This window comes from Schistocerca serialis, chromosome 1 (assembly GCF_023864345.2).
Source record: "Schistocerca serialis cubense isolate TAMUIC-IGC-003099 chromosome 1, iqSchSeri2.2, whole genome shotgun sequence".
NCBI classification, from domain to species: Eukaryota; Metazoa; Arthropoda; class Insecta; order Orthoptera; family Acrididae; genus Schistocerca; species Schistocerca serialis.
Window position 1 is genome coordinate 488162336 of NC_064638.1, and position 21111 is coordinate 488183446.

At 43.6% G+C, this 21111-nt stretch overlaps 1 protein-coding gene across 1 annotated transcript in view; it reads right to left on the reverse strand.

Moving 5' to 3' along the window:
• LOC126457748 (peroxidase-like) overlaps positions 1-21111 on the reverse strand; it is a 289734-nt gene that overhangs the window by 115799 nt on the left and 152824 nt on the right. Inside the window, exon 4 of the mRNA XM_050094300.1 lies at positions 16636-16729. Within this exon, the coding sequence (XP_049950257.1) occupies positions 16636-16729 (94 nt within the window). The remainder of the gene's footprint in view (positions 1-16635; positions 16730-21111) is intronic.

Here is a 21111-nt window from a genome sequence, read left to right on the forward strand (position 1 = left end):
CAAGGGAACTTGCTGTTCCAACAGGACAATGCACGTCCGCATGTATCCCGTGCCACCCAACGTGCTCTAGAAGGTGTAAGTCAACTACCTTGGCCAGCAAGATCTCCGGATCTGTCCCCCATTGAGCATGTTTGGGACTGGATGAAGCGTCGTCTCACGCGGTCTGCACGTCCAGCACGAACGCTGGTCCAACTGAGGCGCCAGGTGGAAATAGCATGGCAAGCCGTTCCACAGGACTACATCCAGCATCTCTACGATCGTCTCCATGGGAGAATAGCAGCCTGCATTGCTGCGAAAGGTGGATATACACTGTACTAGTGCCGACATTGTGCATGCTCTGTTGCCTGTGTCTATGTGCCTGTGGTTCTGTCAGTGTGATCATGTGATGTATCTGACCCCAGGAATGTGTCAATAAAGTTTCCCCTTCCTGGGACAATGAATTCACGGTGTTCTTATTTCAATTTCCAGGAGTGTAACTACCACGGATTGGATAAAACTGAAATTTATTTATTAGTAGAGCCATAGTAAGCCACTGCAACTGTGACCGAAACGTGTGTTTTGTCCACCAAGTAGCTCAGCTCTACATCCAGAAAACGTCTATGTTAACTAACCCGGCACATAACAGATATTTATGAACTTGTCTGTCTTTTTTAGTCTCTCGCCATTCACGACAAAGGTGGACTGAAATCTTTATTCTCGTACTTCTGCCACATCACACTTGGAAAAGGGAAATAGCATAAATTTTCGTAAATTTAACGCACAACTATTTAATTTTTAATTACTTAAACGATAAATAAGACTTACAATGCTAAATATTTGGTGATTTAATTTAGATCATTGCCGATCGCATCATGAGAGTGGTGAAATCGATGAAGTCGCTTGTGGATGAAATACTCTTTCAACTAAAGGACTAGGTCCAGTGGTGAGGCGCTTGGAAGGGAGAAGGTGAGTTTGGATGGAGTACAGATTTGGTGGTATAGATTAAGGTGGTAGAAAAGGGTGAGTTTAGGTAGATTAAACTGCGGTGTCCAGGTGGTTTAAATGGAAATTGACCAATTCATGACTGAGTATAGATGGGGCCGAAAATGGAAAAGGCCGGCCACTGTGGCCGAGCGGTTCTAGGCGCTTCAGTCTGGAACCGCGCTGCTGCAACGGTCGCAGGTTCGAATCCTGCCTCGGGCATGGATGTGTGTGATGTCCTTAGGTTAGTTAGGTTTAAGTAGTTCTAAGTCTAGGAGACTGATGACCTCAGGCGTTAAGTCCTATAGTGCTTAGAGCCATTTGAACCATTTGAAATGGAAGAGTCGGCAAGGGTGACTTATTGTAGGGTGAGTGGTCTTTCTTCAAAACAGTGGCGACAAATACGACAATTCATTTGGTTACTGAGCTGCGGAGAGTAACGGAGGGAAGTACAATAGGTCGAACTGGGACGACTAATCCATCTGAAGCTGAAGAAGATATGATCGCATATTTTAAGTGTTTCAAATGGATGAGGAAGCGAGTATAATGTAGTGATTACTGAAATGGGATAATGGGATCAAATGGAGGAAGGGGACCGTTTATGATCTTAGAATGATCAACATACTTTGAACACTTACAGAAACTGGGGAAGTGATGTTGAGAGCTCTACCTTGTGACAACGATGGTAGAACAGAGCTGTCTCTGAAAAAAAAAAAATGATATTTTGTGTGAGGAAGTCCCTGATTGTCAATACGAGGCAAGATCTGTTCGCTTGTTGCCTCCCACAGCCCTTTTTCGTGTTCTATTTCGAAAGCTTCATCTCGTGTTACCTGCTACATTCCCGAGGAGTGAAAGTCATTCCTGTTGGCTTCCTGCGGAGGTCCATGCCAGTCTTGAACTTACTTCGCATGCGAAGAACTGTGTTCCGGCTTCTGTCATTCACTCGAGATTTCTGTACCATCATATGTTGTTGGGGATAGCACCTTCAGTTACATCGGCGGCACTAAGGCTCACAATAACACGGGGTAATCCTCTGTGGTCGGCGAAGAGGTTTTTAAAGTCATCTATTAGACTAGTGCTCGATTTTTAATGGAATGAAATTAGCCTGTAAGAAGGCCATCTTGAACGTCAAAGTGACACAGAATCTCTAAATCTGTCGCACGCTCTAATTCCGTTAGTGCTCTGCAGAGTCTCTTGCGATGTTCCACCACGTTTTAGTACAACGGATCCACGAGTTCCTACACTCTCTCACTGATAGTGCCACCAACGTGTCGTTCGTATGGGTTTCTGGACAGGTCGATATTTCGGGGAATGAGGCTGCCGATGCTGCTGCCAATACTGCAACGGTACTTCCCACGACTTTTAATTGTTCTGTCCTTTCTGACGAACATTCTGTCACTTTGTTACAAACACTGTTCGTCTCTCCATGGGAGCGAGGAAAAGGAGATTTAACCTCTCCACGCGACTTGGGCGAGCTCCTCTCGTCCATCTAGTCGCCAAGAAGTAAGCTCTCGTCCATGTCGTCGCCAGGAAATAACCTCTCGTCCGTGTCATCGTGAGGAAATAATTTTGTGTACGTGTTGCGCCATGTCACCGTCATCTGTTAAGTGGCTACCTCGCACCAGTTTGCTTTCACTTGAAAGAACCACTCATAGTCAGCCATTTTCTAACCCAACATCACTTTTTTAAATCCGTACGCTTTAGTGTGTGGTTGTCAGATGAGTTATCACAGGATTTAGCGGATACAGCGTACAATGTGGAACACGTTCAACTCTTTACTCGCCATAGCAACAAGGCGAAGGAATTTAATTTTCGACCGTGCACACCGTTTGTCCTAGAAATTCCTACCGAACGGCCTTATATATATATATATATATATATATATATATATATATATATATATATATATATATATATATATATATATATATATATATATATAAGAGGACGGTCATTGCAGTTGTTTGTTTTAACTTAATATTATATTTGTTGCCTTTTAAGAAGCGTTCAGGTTCACTGCCATTATTAATTGCAAACTCTAAGACAAAACATCCGAGGATGGCTTGCCAAGAAGTGTAACAAAACGGAGCACAGAGTATCGTCTACGTACCGCTGTGCCGTAAGTGTGCCGCGGATGGCAACCAAAGAGGACTCCTGCTATGAAATTAAATGGCACCCCTGGCCATCACTGCAGGTTGTTGGCTCATATGGCGGGCGTCAATCAGATTGGTATCCCACCGCTGTCTGGGGCGTCTCCAGAGACGTCTTCGGCCTGGAACCTCATTGACTGGAAATGAATTTTCTTCAGTGTCGAGTCCAGCTTCGAACCGAGCCCGGCCGGACAGTGGCTGAGCGGTTCTAGGCGTTTCAGTCTGGAACCGCGCGACCGCTACGGTCGCAGGTTCGAATCCTGCCTCGGGCATGGATGTGTGTGATGTCCTTAGGTTAGTTAGGTTTAAGTAGTTCTAAGTTCTAGGGGACTGATGACCTCAGATGTTAAGTCCCATAGTGCTCAGAGCCATTTGAACCAATTTGAACCGAGCCCCTCTGACTACCGAAGAGGGTCTGGAAACGCCCTGGGCAGCTGTGGGCCCGACGACCAGGAGTGGTAGCCTGGGGTACCATTAGTTTTCATAGCAGAACCCATTCGGTTGTCATCCGATGCATTCTTTCGACGCATCGGTATGTTGGTTCAAATGGCTCTGAGCACTATGGGACTCAACTGCTGTGGTTATCAGTCCCCTAGAACTTAGAACTACTTAAACCTAACTAACCTAAGGACATCACACACATCCATGCCCGACGCAGGATTCGAACCTGCGACCGTAGCGGTCGCACGGTTACGGACTGCGCGCCTAGAACCGCGAGACCACCGCGGCCGGCGCATCGGTATGTTGACTATATTCTACTACTCGTTTTGTTGTCCTTCATGGCAAGGGATTCTGATCTTACACTTCAGCAAGATAATGCCTGCCCGCATATGGGTAGTTTCTGCTGCTTGTCTTGACCAGCGAGGTAGCTCAGAAGGACATCCAACAACTCTGTCAGTCAATGCCAAGCCTAATAACTGCTTGCATAAGGCCAGAGGTGGAGCAAGGTGTTATTTACTTGCTTGTAAAGCTGTTTGTCTTGAATAAATTGTCCAAATTTTCTGAAATTGTAATCATTTGTTTGTCTGTACATGGACATCACATTTACCGGTTTTCGCCCCATTCGGATAATTCCTTCGTGGTGCGAGGTTTTAATTTATTTATTTATATTTTAGAATTTAGTTTCATAAAATATCACGAAGAACGAGATGAGAGAAGTATTAAATGATAAAAACATTCTTCTAAGAATTATTGTGTTTGGATGATTTGATGTGTAGCTTGACTATCAGTCGGGAAAAAATGTGGGAGAACCGTCGCAAGTAGAGAGGCAAAGTTCCGTTAGTCACTATACAACGGCAAGGGGACACACCGGACGCCTTCTACACATTCCTCCGCCTGCACAGCGGCTGTGCCGCAGCCAGCAGCAGCGCCTTCTGCGGGCTTTCCCGGATGGCCTGCGGCCTCTGAGCGACGTCTTACATGCTTATTCGCTGTCGGCTTTCGCTGCCGTCCTGCCTGGCTGCCAGCGGCACTTTCCCAGGTGTCTGTCTGTGTATGTGTATGCGTTTGTCTGTGTCTGTGTGTGTGTGTGTGTGTGTGTGTGTGTGTGTGTGTGTGTATTAGGACACCAGATCGATTGCTACCTCTCTAGCTTCAGTGCACGCAGATTCTCTGAATCGGTTCATTCGAGCCATGCAAGCACTCTCAATAAAGTGTACAAGAGGCGAAAGGAGCGTTTCGTCAACGAACAATCTTAGTGTCGGTGGAATTGAAAAAAGAAGATACAAACCATTACATGATGCAGCGCGAGAGGCACAGAATGATGATTATCATTCCAAGAACCCCATTCAACAGAATAGACTGTTCAAGTGTGAAACTATGATTTTATAACTCATATTTTTCCTAGTTGTTTCAGAGACAACTATAAACTGCACTGCCGTTTCAGCTCAAGCATCCTTTATTAAAGAACTTGCTAATAGTGAGATCTAAGTTTCTTGCAACGACATTTTTGTACAAAACAATCTCGGCTTGGTTGTAGCGTCAAATCTGGAAACAACTTCCATTTTGTATAAGATTACGTTCCCTCATCGGCTTCGTTAGGAAGAATTGGCTGTCCAATCCGCTGTTGTAATAACTACATGCTAAGGGAAGAAAAGATCCATCACGAAGGAACTGTCCGAATGGGACGGAAATCAGTAGATGTTACGTGCTTGTACAGAAAAAGAAATGATTGCAGAGACATTTGACGATTTATGCAAGAGAAAAAGCTTAAAAAATCAAGCAAGGCGGTAACGCGTTGGTGCACTTCTGCCACTACGCAAGCAGTTATTCGGCTTGGAATTGTTTCATAGAGTTGTTGGATGTCCTCCTGAGAAATCGAGCGTGGTGGCGCAGTAGTTAGACACTGGACTCGCATTCGGGAGGACGACGGTTCAATCCCGCGTCCGGCCATTCTGATTTAGGTTTTCCCTGATTTCCCTAAATCGCTCCAGGCAAATGCCGGGATAATTCCTTTGAAAGGGCACGGCCGACTTCCTGCCCCGTCCTTCCCTAATCCGATGAGACCGATGACCTCGCTGTCTAGTCTCAGCCGGCGGATGTGGCCGTGCGGTTCTAGGCGCTTCAGTCTGGAACCGCAGGTTCGAATCCTGCCTCGGGCATGGATGTGTGTGATGTCCTTAGGTTGGTTACGTTTAAGTAGTTCTAAGTTCTAGGGGACTGATGACCACACATGTTAAGTCCCATAGTGCTCAGAGCCATTTGAACCATTTTTTTGTCTGGTCTCCTTCACCAAAACAACCCAACCCAACTCCCCCTCCCTCCTGAGGGGTATCGTGTCGAGTTGTATCCAACTGCCGCATTAGAACGTCAAAACCCCGAAGTTGAAGAGCTTTGCCCATAATGCACCAAACGCTCTCCAATGGAGAGAGATTCGGCAATTTTGCCGGCTAAGATAGGGTTTGGCAAGCACGAAGATAAGCAGTAGAAATTCTCGTCGTGTCCGGCTGGACATTATCTTGCTGAAATGTAAGTCCAGGATGGCTTGGCATGAAGGACAATAAATCAGTGCTGTAATTGGCCGTGGATGACTACAAAAGGGGTCCTGATATGAAATGAAACGACACTCCAGACCTGGTTGCCAGGCCTTATGGCGGGTAACAGTCCCGTTGGTATCCCACCACTGACCGGACCTGCCCAGAAACGTGTTTGCAGGTCATCGGGGCTCATTTCTAAGCGGGACTCATCATTGAACTCTTTTCATTCCAGGCCGAATGTGCCCGACACCACTGCAAATAGGATTGTTGGTGTACAGAAGTCAATGGTAGGCGGCGGAAGTGGCGCCGTGAGCTAAACCTCCTTTCGATGAGTCAACTGTTAATGAACCTTGTCGTACTGGAGCACCAGTTGCACGTCGGATCGATGATAATGACGAATCCGGGTCACTGAATCCGTCTCAGACCAGTGTTCGCCCTTACGTCCTGTCGTCTCTCTAGGTCGACCACTTCCTTCTTGGCGCTGCGTTCGGCCATGGTTCACACGTTCCTGCCAACATCGTCGAATAATGGCATCTCTTCTGTTCAAATGTGCAACGGCCTTGGCGCAATGGATACACCGGTTCCCGTCAGATCACCGAAGTTAAGAGCTGTAGGGCGTGACCGGCACTTGGATAGATGACCAGCCGGGCCGCCATACAATGCTGCCATTTTTCGGGGTGCTCTCAGCCTCGTGACGGCAATTGAGGAGCTACTCGACCGAATAGTAGCGGCTCCGGTCGAAGAAAACCGTCATAACGACCAGGAGAGCGGCGTGCTGACTACATGCCCCTCCTATCCGCATCCTCAGCTGAGGATGACACGGCGGTCGGATGGTCCCGATGGGCCACTTGTGGCCTGAAGGCGGATTGCTTTTCTATTCAAATGTCGAGCGACTCACCGATTATTCTCGACTCCCGATACCCAACTGAGACCAACTATACATCCTTTCTCAAATGCTGACATCTGCGTATTCTGTTGACGCACCTCTCTGCGAGGCTTAGTGACTGTCCATCTGCGTACTGTTTACTATCATTGCCAGCTGCGCGGTGAAACTGCGCTGCAACGTCACACACTCGTCCATTGGCTGTCAAAGTTTACAACATTGCATTTACCGTCGATATCTGTACGAATATCAGTTTATGACAAATTTGTATAAACCCTTTGCGGTGCGTCGTTTTGTTGTCTTAGAAGGTACTTACAGTCCATAGACGAGTCGTGATTGATCGATGTTTGCGTCCGCATATGACAAATACAATCAGAAAACTTTTTGATGTAATTAAAATCTTGTCCCACGCTTCTACATACTGGGATTATGTTATTAGATAAGCAGCGGAAATTGTAATCTGCAAGAACAACTTCAACCGTCAAAGCGGCTACAATTAATCTTACTAGAAGGCCACACGGGTATAGAATTTTTGTAATTTTTTTATATTTATAATTCATCAAGTTCAGAGAGCAAATACCAGTCAACCAAAGCAACGCATCCCTCAAAAATTCTCGTGAAAATCGACTTTGAGTTTTTCCGAGCGTCTTTAATAATCCAAAGATACACCCGTTACCTTTTTCAGAGGCAGCGTAGTTCTAAGGCAGAGTGCTCGCCTGCCACGTAGGGATGCTAGGTTCGATGCGTGGATGATGCACATTGTTAAACAAAGGTGCATGTCCTATTAGCATTTCCGTGAAGCTCAAGATGCACAAAGATGGGAAAAAAAACAGTAGCGATCGAGACTAATAGTGACTGATTCGAGTCACAATTCAGGTCAGTATTATTTCGTTTTTCTCAGTTTAGTTCGAATACCTACATCATTCAAATATAAAATTCACAGAACATGTGCTGTTAACACATTTCTAAACGTCATTTTTATGAAACATTGACGTCTTCCTATCTCTAATTACATATCTCTCAAAAAATTCAGTTTTCATTGCAAGTATAAATTCTTAATTATCAATGTTTTGTAAAAGAATGTTAATAAAGGTTGTTTGGATTAAAAAAAATACAAATAATTTTTTACATCCTTATGTATTATGCGCTTCACAGAAATGCTCTTGAAACACGCAACTTTCTTCAAAAAATTACCACATCATAGAAACGAACCCGGGCTGCCCGCGTGGTCGATGAGCATTCTACCACGGAGCCACGCAGCCCGCCAAAACTCGAATTTCCTTTACGGTATTAGCGACACTCGGAAAACTTCAAACTCGGCTTTCTCTGTAACGTAAGAGGGTTGCATCTAAGAAGAAGTAAATACTCCAGGATGTGAATCAAGAACTACTGCTAACATGAGTAACTAAGAAGCAAATATTTCTGGTGTAGCGAAGCAGCTTAAATTACTTAATGAAGACAAGGTTTGCTGTTCAAAATGTATATCAGTGAGATTCCTTCCAAAGTATGGTGGTATAATAGATGCATCCTTACCAATCATATACAATGACTCGTACGTGGTGGTGGTGGTGGTTAGTGTTTAACGTCCCGTCGACAACGAGGTCATTAGAGACGGAGCGCAAGCTCGGGTTAGGGAAGGATTGGGAAGGAAATCGGCCGTGCCCTTTCAAAGGAACCATCCCGGCATTTGCCTAAAACGATTTAGGGAAATCACGGAAAACCTTAATCAGGATGGCTGGAGACGGGATTGAACCGTCGTCCTCCCGAATGCGAGTCCAGTGTGCTAACCACTGCGCCACCTCGCTCGGTACTCGTACGTCAAAATACCCTACCTAAAGACTGGAAATTTGCACAAGTCACACCAATAGGCCTACCTAAGATAGAAACTGGAGTAATCCCATATCGCTAATGTTGATTTGCAATTGGATTTTGGAACATGTAATGTGGTCGGACGTTATGAATTATCTCGAAGAAGCGATTTATTGACGAATAGCCAACACGAATTCAGAAAACATCGTCCTTGTGAAACACTACTAGATCTCTATTTTCCCACAACGTAATGAGTGTGCAAGCATAGAATTATATGGTTGACTATCCGATTGTCGCCTCTCTGCCTAGCGCAGAGCAAGGGTGGAGAGCCGTGGCGTAGCTTTCGTGGAGCGTGGGCGGAGTATTGTGTTGATGCCGTGGATGCAGCACATAGTTATGCAGAAGCGATTGAAAATGTTTGCGACAGAAGTCTTGCGTTTTATTTCAGTGTTCACGACGCAGTAACAATGTTTAACCAAAAGGTGATGTTTCTCGGTTTCGTGTGTCGTGTCGGGAGAACAACAATCAACCGCGTCGCGACCGTTACGAAAAAATAATGTCGACTGGTATGATCCTAATTGCAAGTTCTAAGTGAAAGAAACACATATCGTTTTGACTGACTGAATATCACTAGTGCAGGTACCTTCTCGTTCGTATATCGTACCAGAAATTTTGTGGAGCATCGGAATCGCGATTCGGTAACTCGCACGCTCGTGTTATAAGCTGTTGAACTTTTTAGTACTGTTGGAAGGACTGTGCCAATCGTCGACTGACAAAACATCCGTTGAACAGTGATTATTTTGTGTTCTACGCACTGTGTTTTTGCATTGGATGCCATCATTTAGACAGCAACCTTATACATCACAACGGACACGTACTTGGAGTACAATTACTGATCACGTCCATTGTCGAATAATGTTAATTGTGAACAGGGCAGCCCCACCGTGCGCGAGTGTTTAACAGAATACAGTGAATTCTACCAGATCAACTTGGTATTGTTGGTGTGAATGACTCCTCTCCCTGCTAGACAATAGTTATTACAGGACACATCATGGCAGGTAGTGCAGAGAGCAGCAGATTAACCGTCGCGGGAAGGACCAGGTACGCGGGCTTAGGCACACGGCCGTTAAATATCAAGCCTCGTTCCTGTGTCTAGGGGGTGTTTTACAGTCTCGAGTGCTAAAGCCTAGTTTTTATTAGTACTGCATATTTACCCCCTTTCCTCCCGGGCGTGTTACAAGTGCTATCGCCAGGGAATGTCTAACTGATTCCAAACTATTAAATTTCGAGAAGGCTTTTGACACCCTTCCTCAGAAGCGACTTCTAATCTAACTGGGTGCCAATGGAGTATCACCCCAGTTGTGAGACTGGATTCGTGGTCTCCTGTCGGAATGATCACAGTTCATAGCAAATGATGGAAAGTCATCAAGCAAAACAGAAGTAATAGCTGGCGTTCTCCAAACAATTGTTATAGGGCGCCTGCTGTTCCTTATCTACATACGAGTAAACGATTTAGGAGACAATCTGAGCATCCCTGTAGATAGTTTGGAGATATAATGTGATTTACCGTTTTGTAAAGTCATCAGATGATCAAAGCTAATTGCAAAATGATTTAGACAAGATACCCGTATGGTGCCTTAAGCGGCAATTGACTCTAAGTAATCAAAAATGTGAGTCATCCTCATGAATACTAAAAGGAATCCGCCCAAGTTAGTTTACATCTAAAGGCCGCAAATTCAACTACATACTTAGGGATTGCAATTACGAATAACTTAAATTGCAACGATTACGTAGGTAATGTAGCGGAGAGAGCAAATCAAAGACTGCGATTTATTGGTAGAACACTTGGAAAATGGAACAGGTCTACTAACCAGACGCTTGTCCGCATTCTTCTGGAATAATGCTGCTCGGTGTAGGATCCGCATCAGATAGTATTGACGGAAGACATCGAAAAATTCAAAGAGGGCCAGTTGATTTTGCATTATCGCGAATTAGGGGAGAGAGTGCTAAGGATATGATACGGTGTCAATCATTAAAACAGAGGCGTTTTTCGTTGCGGCATGATCTTCTCATCTTCTCATGAAATTTTAAACACCAATTTTCTCCTCAGAGTGTGCAGGTATACAGTGGGCGCCCACCTACATAAGGAGTAATTATCATCAAAATAAAATAAGAGAAATCAAAGCTTGCACGGAAAGATGTATGTAGTCGTTTCTTCCGAGCGTTGTTCGAGAATGGAACGGTAGTCAAATAGCATGAAGGTGGTATGATGAATCCTCTGCCAGGCACTTAATTCTCAATTGGTGATTAATCATATAGATAAAGATGTAGATTTAATTGTTTGGTGGTTTAGTATCAGAGTTCTGAACTTCACATGCATACACAAACACACACAAACACACACACACACACACACACACACACACACACACACACTGTAAAATCACAGAAAGGCGATTGCAGGCGAGATAAATAAAACACTACACAGGCTGTCATCACACACACACACACACACACACACACACACACACACACACACACACACACAACACTGGTCAGCCGAAACATTATTGTCACTGCCCACCGAAACGTTGGATGCCGCATGCTGGCGTTGGAGGCACTTGACGCGCTAACAATAGTATGCAAGCGGAGCAGACACAGACGGGACATCACCATAGTGAAGATACGGGTTGCACGTGGGGAAATCCATTAAGATAGACGAATTTGACAAAGGGCAGATTATTATTACGCAGACCTGTGAACGAGTCTCTCGAAAATGGCGAGGCTGTTCCAATGTTCACGTGCTACTCTCGGGAGCACCCACGGAAAGAGGCAGTAGGACAGTAAAACTACCACTAGGCGCTAAATGGTTGGCCGTCAGCGACTCTTCACAGAAAGTGGAGTTTGGAGATTTGCCTCGTATGTAAAGTAGGATAGATGATGATCTGTGGCATCTGTGCCGAAAGAGTACAATGCAGATGCACACAAAAGTGTTTCGGAGCACACCGTTCATCGCACATTTTTAAACATGGAGCTCTGCAGCAAAACGTCCCTACGTGTTCACATGTTGAGCCAACGACATCGTCAAATACTACTGCAGTGGGCACGGGGCCATCGGAATTCGACATCGATCAGTGGTAACTTGTCGACTCTTCGGGTGACCCACATTTTTGCTACACTAGGTCGTCTCCACAAATGCCGTCATCGAGGTTAACTGTGGCTCGAAAGGTGCAGCGCGCCACGGACGCAACTGGTGGGAGCAGTATTATGCTACGGGAGACATTCTCCTGCGTTTTCATGAGGCCTGTGGTAGTAATCGAAGACACGCTGACAGCTGCGAACGACTTGCTTCCGTTCATGCTTCGTGTCTTCCCCGAAGGCGATGTCATCTTTCAGCAGTTTAATTGTCTGTGTCTCGGAGCCAGAACCGCGCTACAATGGTTTGAGGAGGATTATAGTGGACTCACGTTGATGTCTCGATGACGAAATTCCCCTGATGTAAATCCTATGGAACCCTTCAGGGTCGCTATCGGACGGCGTCACCACGTACACAAACCAACGGCCTGTTACTTACGAGAATTACATAATCTGTGCGTAGACATCTCTTGCCAAGAACCTCCACAAGCCTACCAGCAAATTGCAGGATCCCTGACACGCAGAATCAGTGATGTATTTCGTTCATAAGATGGATAAGCAAGCTGTTAAACAGATTTCCATAATGTTTTCGCATATCTGGTTGCCGTGTTATTTTGTTAACACTGCGTGGAAGTCAATTCTCGACGCTGAGAAGACACAGAGAATTGCGCTCGATTGTTTACGTTCCTACGAGTGTGCTGGCACCAACAGCGCAAGGATGGACACAATATCTGACAGTGTGACGTAAAGATGACGTATTCCGGATCAATCACAAGCCGTCTATGGACTGTAAACGGTTACCACAACAGCAGTCACGACAACAAGTTGTTCCTGATGAGGATCTCGTGGAAAGCTCGAGATTTTGGCCAGATTTGATTTGACAATTGAACTGAGACTATTTTATGCAGCTTGGTAGCAACCGCAAAAAATTTCGAAGGACCTAAAGGACGTACTGGGGGCCAGCTCCTACTCAGCTGACGAATTTCTTAGTGAATCAACCGAATATATTTTTGCATAAGGTCATTGAGCGCTGTGGTCCACTGTGGGATAAATGTGTTAAAGTTATAGCCATTACTTTAGAAATAATAAACAGTTTACTTACTTTTTCCATCCATCATGTTTACAATCGACCCCCTGTTATAAACAAATGTTGTAAATTGATTTTCTGTTTGATGATGCGTGGCTGTAATAGCCTAAGAATTATGTATCATATACACCTCAGTGTACTGTACATTTACATGTTTTGCGACAAGTTTGTTATTACCTCTTAAAGAAAATATGTTTCAGATGTTGTCCATGAGGGCTGTTTAACCAGTGGGAGGAAGTTAACTACATCTCTTTTCTTGTACATATGTATTATGTCTTCTTGTCTAATGACATCGAAAAAGACGGTCATGTGAAACCCAGCTCGCGCTATTCGTCCACGAGACTCAGAGGGCCATAGACACGGGTTCAAAGGTGTCTTGACTTCCGCAAGGCGTTCGATACAGTTCCCCACAGTCGTTTAATGAACAAAGTAAGAGCATATGGACTATCAGACCAATTGTGTGATTGGATTGACGAGTTCCTAGATAATAGAACGCAGCATGTCATTCTCAATGGAGAGAAGTCTTCCGAAGTAAGAGTGATTTCAGGTGTGCTGCAGGAGAGTGTCATAGGACCGTTGCTATTCACAATATACATAAGTGACCTGGTGGATGACATCGGAAGTTCACTGAGGCTTTTTGCAGATGATGCTGTGGTGTATAGAGAGGTTGTAACAATGGAAAATTGTACTGAAATGCAGGAGGATCTGCAGCGATTTGACGCATGGTGCAGGGAATGGCAATTGAATCTCAATGTAGACAAATGAAATGTGCCGAATACATAGAAAGATAGATCCCTTATCATTTAGCTACAAAATAGCAGGTCAGCAACTGGAAGCAGTTAATTCCATAAATTATCTGGGAGTACCTATTAGGAGTGATTTAAAATGGAATGATCATATAAAGTTGATCGTCGGTAAAGCAGATGCCAGACTGAGATTCATTGGAAGAATCCTAAGGAAATGCAGTCCGAAAACAAAGGAAGTAGGTTACAGCACGCTTGTTCGCCCACTGCTTGAATACTGCTCAGCAGTGTGGGATTCGTACCAGATAGGGATGATAGAAGAGATAGAGAAGATCCAACGGAGAGCAGCGCGCTTCGTTACAGGATCATTTAGTAATCGCAAAAGCGTTACGGAGATGATAGATAAACTCCAGTGGAAGACTCTGCAGGAGAGACGCTCAGTAGCTCGGTACGGACTTTTAAAGTTTCGAGAACATACCTTCACCGAAGAGTCAAGCAGTATATTGCTTCCTCGTACGTATATCTCGCGAGGAGACCATGAGCATAAAATCAGAGAGATTAGAGCCCACACAGAGGCATACCGACAATCCTTCTTTCCACGAACAATACGAGACTGGAATAGAAGGGAGAACCGATAGAGGTACTCAAGGTACCCTCCGTCACACACCGTCAGGTGGCTTGCGGAGTATAGATGTAGATGTAGATGTAGATGTAGAGTGTGGATCTATCCAACAAAACGTGCAAAAATTATCTTTTATCCAAACCAATCTAATCCATCTCCTCCAGAAAAAAAATGTATTCTAATACAGACGATTTTTGCTATGTGCACGTAATAGTTTCGACTTACATGTGTGTTCAGACATAATGTTTTCTGAAAAGTAGTTTCAAGGGCAGTTAAGTGTTCTTTGAAAGTATCACTAACTAAGCATATTATATCTTCTTTTATTATATTCATCCGTTTTCAGAAGGGATACGTATAAAGCTCTTTCCCATAACTTTTACGTTTTTTATCTGATGCACTATGTGGGATAATGACTTTCTCTGATATTTTTGGCTGAACATAGGATTTAGGTGTGCATTATTAATACTTAAACCCCATACTGTTCTGCAAGTGCATATCTTAAAAATGGTCCCTTCACTATAGTAAACCAAAATAAGACGGAACGGTAATAATCCAATTTCACGTGTACGACAATCGCACGAGTAGTTTAGTTATCTCGGTTGTGGTACCTTGTATTTTTGTCTGTTTCTTTCCTTATCGACTTGTATTTTGCATTTTGTTAATTTTTTTCACACGGTGAACGTGTTGAATCATAAACGTTATAGACAGGAGAAAAGAGAGGAGGCTTTCACGAAACAGCCTTTCCAGAGAAAGTGGTGCAGTTATGCAGGGTCCAGGTTATTACCGCGGCTATCAGTGAAGGTAATAAAAATGAAGCAGCCTTGACTGCGACTTCTTTTTTGTTTCTAACAAGCGCCTGGGTTTCACTGGCCCCTGCATGAGCGGCTTTCAGGCTGCTTTCAGCAGAGAATCGTTAATAACTGAACATAAAAATGGTCCACGTTAGGTACAGATCTTTGTCGAAACAAAAGGAACAGAAATCAATTCCTACGTATCTGTTAAGTCTGTAACCACACGATATTACTTTTAAACCTCAGCACGTGGTTTTGCAGCAATAATTAGAGAATAATTTCTTCTCGAACTAAGGCCACTTTAATGAAATTATGAAAAAAATTAAGGAATTCGACATGATCGACGATAGTCACTGTCTTCTAAATTCGATACCTGTCCATCGAATGCTTCTTCACAGTTCCCCGTGATATATCCACTATTTGTTGATTCCATTACATACCAGATGTTCTCCCCACAGTTCCCCAAAGTTTTTGTGTTATAACCTTCCCAATTCTACAGAACTGACGTCCTAGAAAGTGGCACCAAAAATTCTGCGTTTCTCTCTCTTCTCGTTATTCATTTCTTACAATTATATCCTATACTTTTCTTGCCTAGTTGATGTCAAAAAGTAATGAGCGATCTACTATCGATGAGAAGTCGCCTGAGCTGAAGGGGAATATGATTTTGAGGAACATCCACAGCAGTAGTCTTCCTTTCCAAGTCCAAACGTATTTGATACCGGCAAATGATAAATTAGTTCCTTGGTTATAGTACAGGGTTTGTAACAAAATATCGAACCTTTAAACTGTGTCCATAGACATCGCCCTTAAAGAGAAAAATTAAAGGCAGTATAATGGTTTTCGAGTTCTCTTATAACGACCAATTTCTTCGGGGAATGAGTGATTATCAATTCTTTGCAAGGAAGGCGATAAACGTGTATTCAGAAATGCAATATAGGTCGTTACTCTTTTGTTTGTCACAGTTTTAGGTACTGCGATCCAGTTTTAATTGCCACCTGCGGAGACTTGAATAATTTTGTGCCTGGTCACTAAAGTGCTGCTGTTTTCGGTCAATGGAAGGTAATGTCAGGTCATACTTACTTGTCTGAATTAAAAAATAACAGTATATTGCATTCATGACAAATGTATGACACATTACTTACGATTACCAGGAATATAATGGCAGGTCAGTGGCAGAATAAAATGTCTTAAATGAATAAACACTTAATAACCCAATGGAGGCAAAACAACGTCCAGTACTACCCAACTACAATATTATTTTACTTGGTCTCGTGACAGCAATCGGAAACACGTGTTGACCTTATAGTAAGCAAAAACTGTATCCATTTTTTCGGCTACCGTATACGTTGTGAAAGCTCGAATAACTTCACGAGCCAGTTGTTGCTCGTTAGGACAACAGAGCAAATTATGATGGGATTGCTGTTTGCAGATAAACACACGAGCCATGCAGTAATACTGTGGTCGACTAATAAGTACTCACGTCTTTGCTAAATTGATGGAGATATCAAGCAGCAGCTCGCCCACCGTCGCCACCTCCTCAGCCTTCCAGATATGTGCCTTTGGATGTGCCACATCTGGAACAACATAATGTAAATGCTAAACAGTCACGCGATTCGGAAATTCGGCAGTGACTATATTCGAAAGAAAACAATTACTAGCTATATTAAGTTTTTGTCTCTTACACACACAAAACACACACACACACACACACACACACACACACACACACACACCGCTTAAAGTAAGCATAAGAAGAACCCTATAAGTTCTTGTGTATCGTCACTTCCTCCCTTCATACATAGCGTTAGTCACAAGTACTGTCTAAAAGTCATTCTTATTGCCACACAAGATTAATAATAATGACATGTATAAAAAACAAAGAAAAATAGTTTGAACAAATTAGAAAACGCTAACATTACCTGTCTAAAACTCATTCTTATTGGCACACAAGGTTAATAATAATGAAATGTATAAAAAAAGAAAGAAAAATTGTTTCAAACAAATTAGAAAACACTAACATTACCTGTCTCTATACTCAAATCCCGCCTTTTTAAATATAGAGAATTTCCTAATATTTTAAACAATGTAATTAAAAGATGTATTCACAGGAAAGAATATAAATCACAAGAGGACGTTATATTTTAAGGTGAACTTTAGTAAGGCATAATGTACCCTCACTGACGTTTTTAGTAAGCTTTTAGTAACCCATACACGTTTCAAGATCTCCTTTGTTTCTGTGTTTAACTTTTAACCGATTGTTAATTCACTGAATTCCTGTTGCTTCCGTTTATCAGGATACTTGAAAATGGCATATGACCGAAACTGTAGAACGGTACAACAAATAAAGAAAAAATTATGGCTGCAGGCGGTTTTAAGTCATTTAAACAATATACCGCAGCTGCGGATACATGTTCAGTGGAAATTACGAGGGTCGACTGAAGAGTAATGCCTCCACACTCGTAACTCTTCAACAGTTGGGGGCAGTGATATGCGGCAGGTACTTGCTTGTTCCGTAGCCTCTTCTCTACAGCTCCAGTTGCCGGGAAGCGTTAGTATTAAACGGTTGTGTTGTTACAGTGTAAAGTATGGAACCCTGCTCAGACGGTCGGTCAATGCGATTTAAGCAACGTACAGTCATTGAATTCTTGACAGTAGAAAGTGTCACCCCAAAGGAGATTCGTTAGAGAATGAAAGCAGTTTATGGTGATTGTATTGATGTGAGTACTGTGCGTCATTGGGCGAGTAAGTATAAAGATGTTGAGGCGGGACCATCTGACCTGCGTCACAAACAAAGAGTTGGACGTCCTGTGACACCAACCACCGAGTTTTAGAAGTAAAATGTTGACAGATTGATTCAGGACGATCGTCGTATCACTCAGAGAGAAACTGCAAGCACAATCGGCGTTTCACAAGAACTTGTGGGTCACATTATTGCTTTGCTTGGCTATCGGAAGATCTGTGCACGATGGGTACCCCTGAACTTCAGAAACTGAATCTCACCACCGACGGCATCCCCCATACAGTCCAGATTTAGCACCGTCTGACTTCCATCTGTTTCCAATAATGACAGATGATCTGCGGAGACATCATTATGCTTCCGATGAAGACGTTCAGAGAACTGTGAGATTTTGGTTGCAGAAACACAGTGTCGACTTCTTCCGTGACGGCTTCAGAAAACTTGTTCATCGTTGGCAGAAATGTATCCAATTGGCTGGTGATTATGTGGAAAAGTGAATATTGGTAATTAAAGATCACATTCGAAGGATTATTTCTGTGTTTGATTTATTAAAATATTCCCATCCAAACCTAGTTAACGAAGGTGAAGGCAATACTTTTCGTTCAACCCTCGTGTGTATAACAACACTGGAAGCTGTTACTGGAAGCTGTTACATGCTACAGAACTCAGAAGTTAGAAGAAATTGAAACGTGTTTGGTGACTGTTTGTAAGTACCAGAATATGTGAACATGACGCAGAAAGCAATTGCAGCACTGACATACGAAGCTAACATAGAGAGTGACGACATACATAATTTGATTTATGCGAAATGGGTGTAGCCGAACTCGGAAAACACTGTGTAGTTAGAATCAACGAATAATTTCGCGGTCCCTTGCTATAGTGTGTGCAGAGACTGTTTAGTCTTGATAGGCTACGGCGTAAAGCTCATCTTCAGACGGTGTAATGCATGTACTTACATGATTGTTTCATACTTCCGTCTTTCATTTGCCCCCGGATTTAGAAAATGACTATCAATAACTATTCATAACGTGTAGGCTTTCACGGCCGGCGTCTTCATTAGTTAAAACTTCCGGGCTGAGAGGCCGATGTCGATCTGTAAAACGTAAAACTCATTCGTCCTGACGTTTCGTTGCCAACTGCAGGCAACATCTTCCGAGGTGAGTCAACGATTGGCTGCCAGGCCGTGGAGGTCCATTTCATACAGAGCGCATAGAGGGCACCACCTCACGTCACGTGGGGCTGATTGTAAGTCTATCTCTGACGAATGTCATTATTCTCGATTGAAGGTAATCGGCTGTCACATCGTTGGTGCAAAGTCAACCGCCATATCTTGTCTGACCTTAAGCCTTCCTCTTTTCTGTAAAAATTATTGTGGTGCTTCCGAATCTCTATAGCTTTCCTACACATTCATGCATAATAATGCAATGTCCTGGCTAGCACGGTAGTCTCATTTGCGAACAGCTTTCAAGAGAAATGGATACGCCGACGAGGAGATAGATCGAGTACTTCATCCCAGAAGAAAAGTGTCTGACACCATTCAGCAACAACAACTGTCAGCTGGAAAAAATTTTCTTCCATTTATTCGCAGTATTACGGACCGTATTGGGAAAGTTCTGGCCAAGTTTCAAATTGAAACAATCTTTAACCCACAAAGAAGATTAATGAATGTTTAAGATCAGTGAAAGACGCTCGACACCCCTTAGCAACTCCTGGGGTGTATAAAATTCCGTGTAGCAGTGGGAAGGTTTATATTGGCACAACGAAAAGAAGTGTCAATACTCGCTTAACCGAACACAAAAGGAACTGTCGACTGGGACATACCAACAAATCAGTTGTAGCGGAACATTTTTTTAAAGACGGTGATCATGAAATAAAATTTAATTACACGTGCGTGCTAGTCAGGCCATCGTATTATTGTTATTATGCACGTATGTATAGGGAAGCAATAGAGATTCAGAAGCACCACAATAATTTTAATAGAAAAGAGGAAGGCTTAAAGTTAGACATGATATGGCGGTCGACTTTGTACCAACGATGCGACAATCGATTACCTTCAATCGAGAATAACGACGTTAGTCAGAAATAGAATTACAGTCGGCCCCACGTGACGTTTGGTGGTACTCTCTTATGCGCCCTATATAAACGGGACCTCCGGCAGTTGACTCACCTCGGAAGATGTTGCCCGCAGTTGGCAACGAAACAGCAGGAAGAAGAAGTTTTACAGATCGACCACTGCCTCTCAGCCAGGAAGTTTTAAGTGATGAACAATAACTATCTTGTGACGAGGACTGTCTTCGGAAATATGGCCACACAGACACAGACAGACACACACACACACACACACACACACACACACAGAGACACACACACACACACACACACACACACAAACACAATTTTAGCTGCTTCCTGGACAGCAGCATAAGTGCTGAAACCCATGTGACAGGTGTTACACTATTCGCAGACAGTGGGCGGATCTGTGTTTATGATTACTTTTCTGGTCAATGAGGCGTACCGATAGCAAGGGGCATCTGATGACAGAAATAATGCAATGGTGGATCCAGGATGATTGAGAATATGTCAAACGGGTTTATGGAAAAGAGGATTACAAGGATAAGCGGAACTTATCTGAAAGTAAGAAGCGTTACATGCGCTGGAGACGCCCATATCTGCGAACGACGAGTGGTGACGAATCTCAACGCCACTCCGCCGCGGATTACAGCATGCGTGAAACAGTACAGACGCGCTCGGCGGCAGTTTGTCATTCATAGCTCGTTCACTGCGTGTGTCGGCGCGCGTGAAACAGCTGCACGCTGATCAACACGCCGGTTACATTCCTGCCGTCCGCAGGCGAGAGGGTGAGAGAAAGAGAGAGAGAGAGAGAGAGAGAGAGAGAGAGAGAGAGAGGAGGTCACGAAAGCCGAGCCCTAAGCGCCAGGTCACGTGGTACTCCATAGGCCGCACGTCTCTCTCCGACAGTCCAGTATCCCTGGCTGGCGTTATCGTTGGAGGCGAGTGCGGAGAGGAGTATTGATCTATGCTTTTTTTGCGAAAACCCTACTTTCCTTTTAATCACTTAATCATTTAAAACTGGGAAATTTCATAACACTGCCATTTAACCAGGGATATCCCTAGAACTGAGGAAATTGGGTTTTCTTTTTCTTTTCGTCTCAGTTGCTCTGATATAAAATTCTAATGCAATGGTTACCAGTTTCCGCC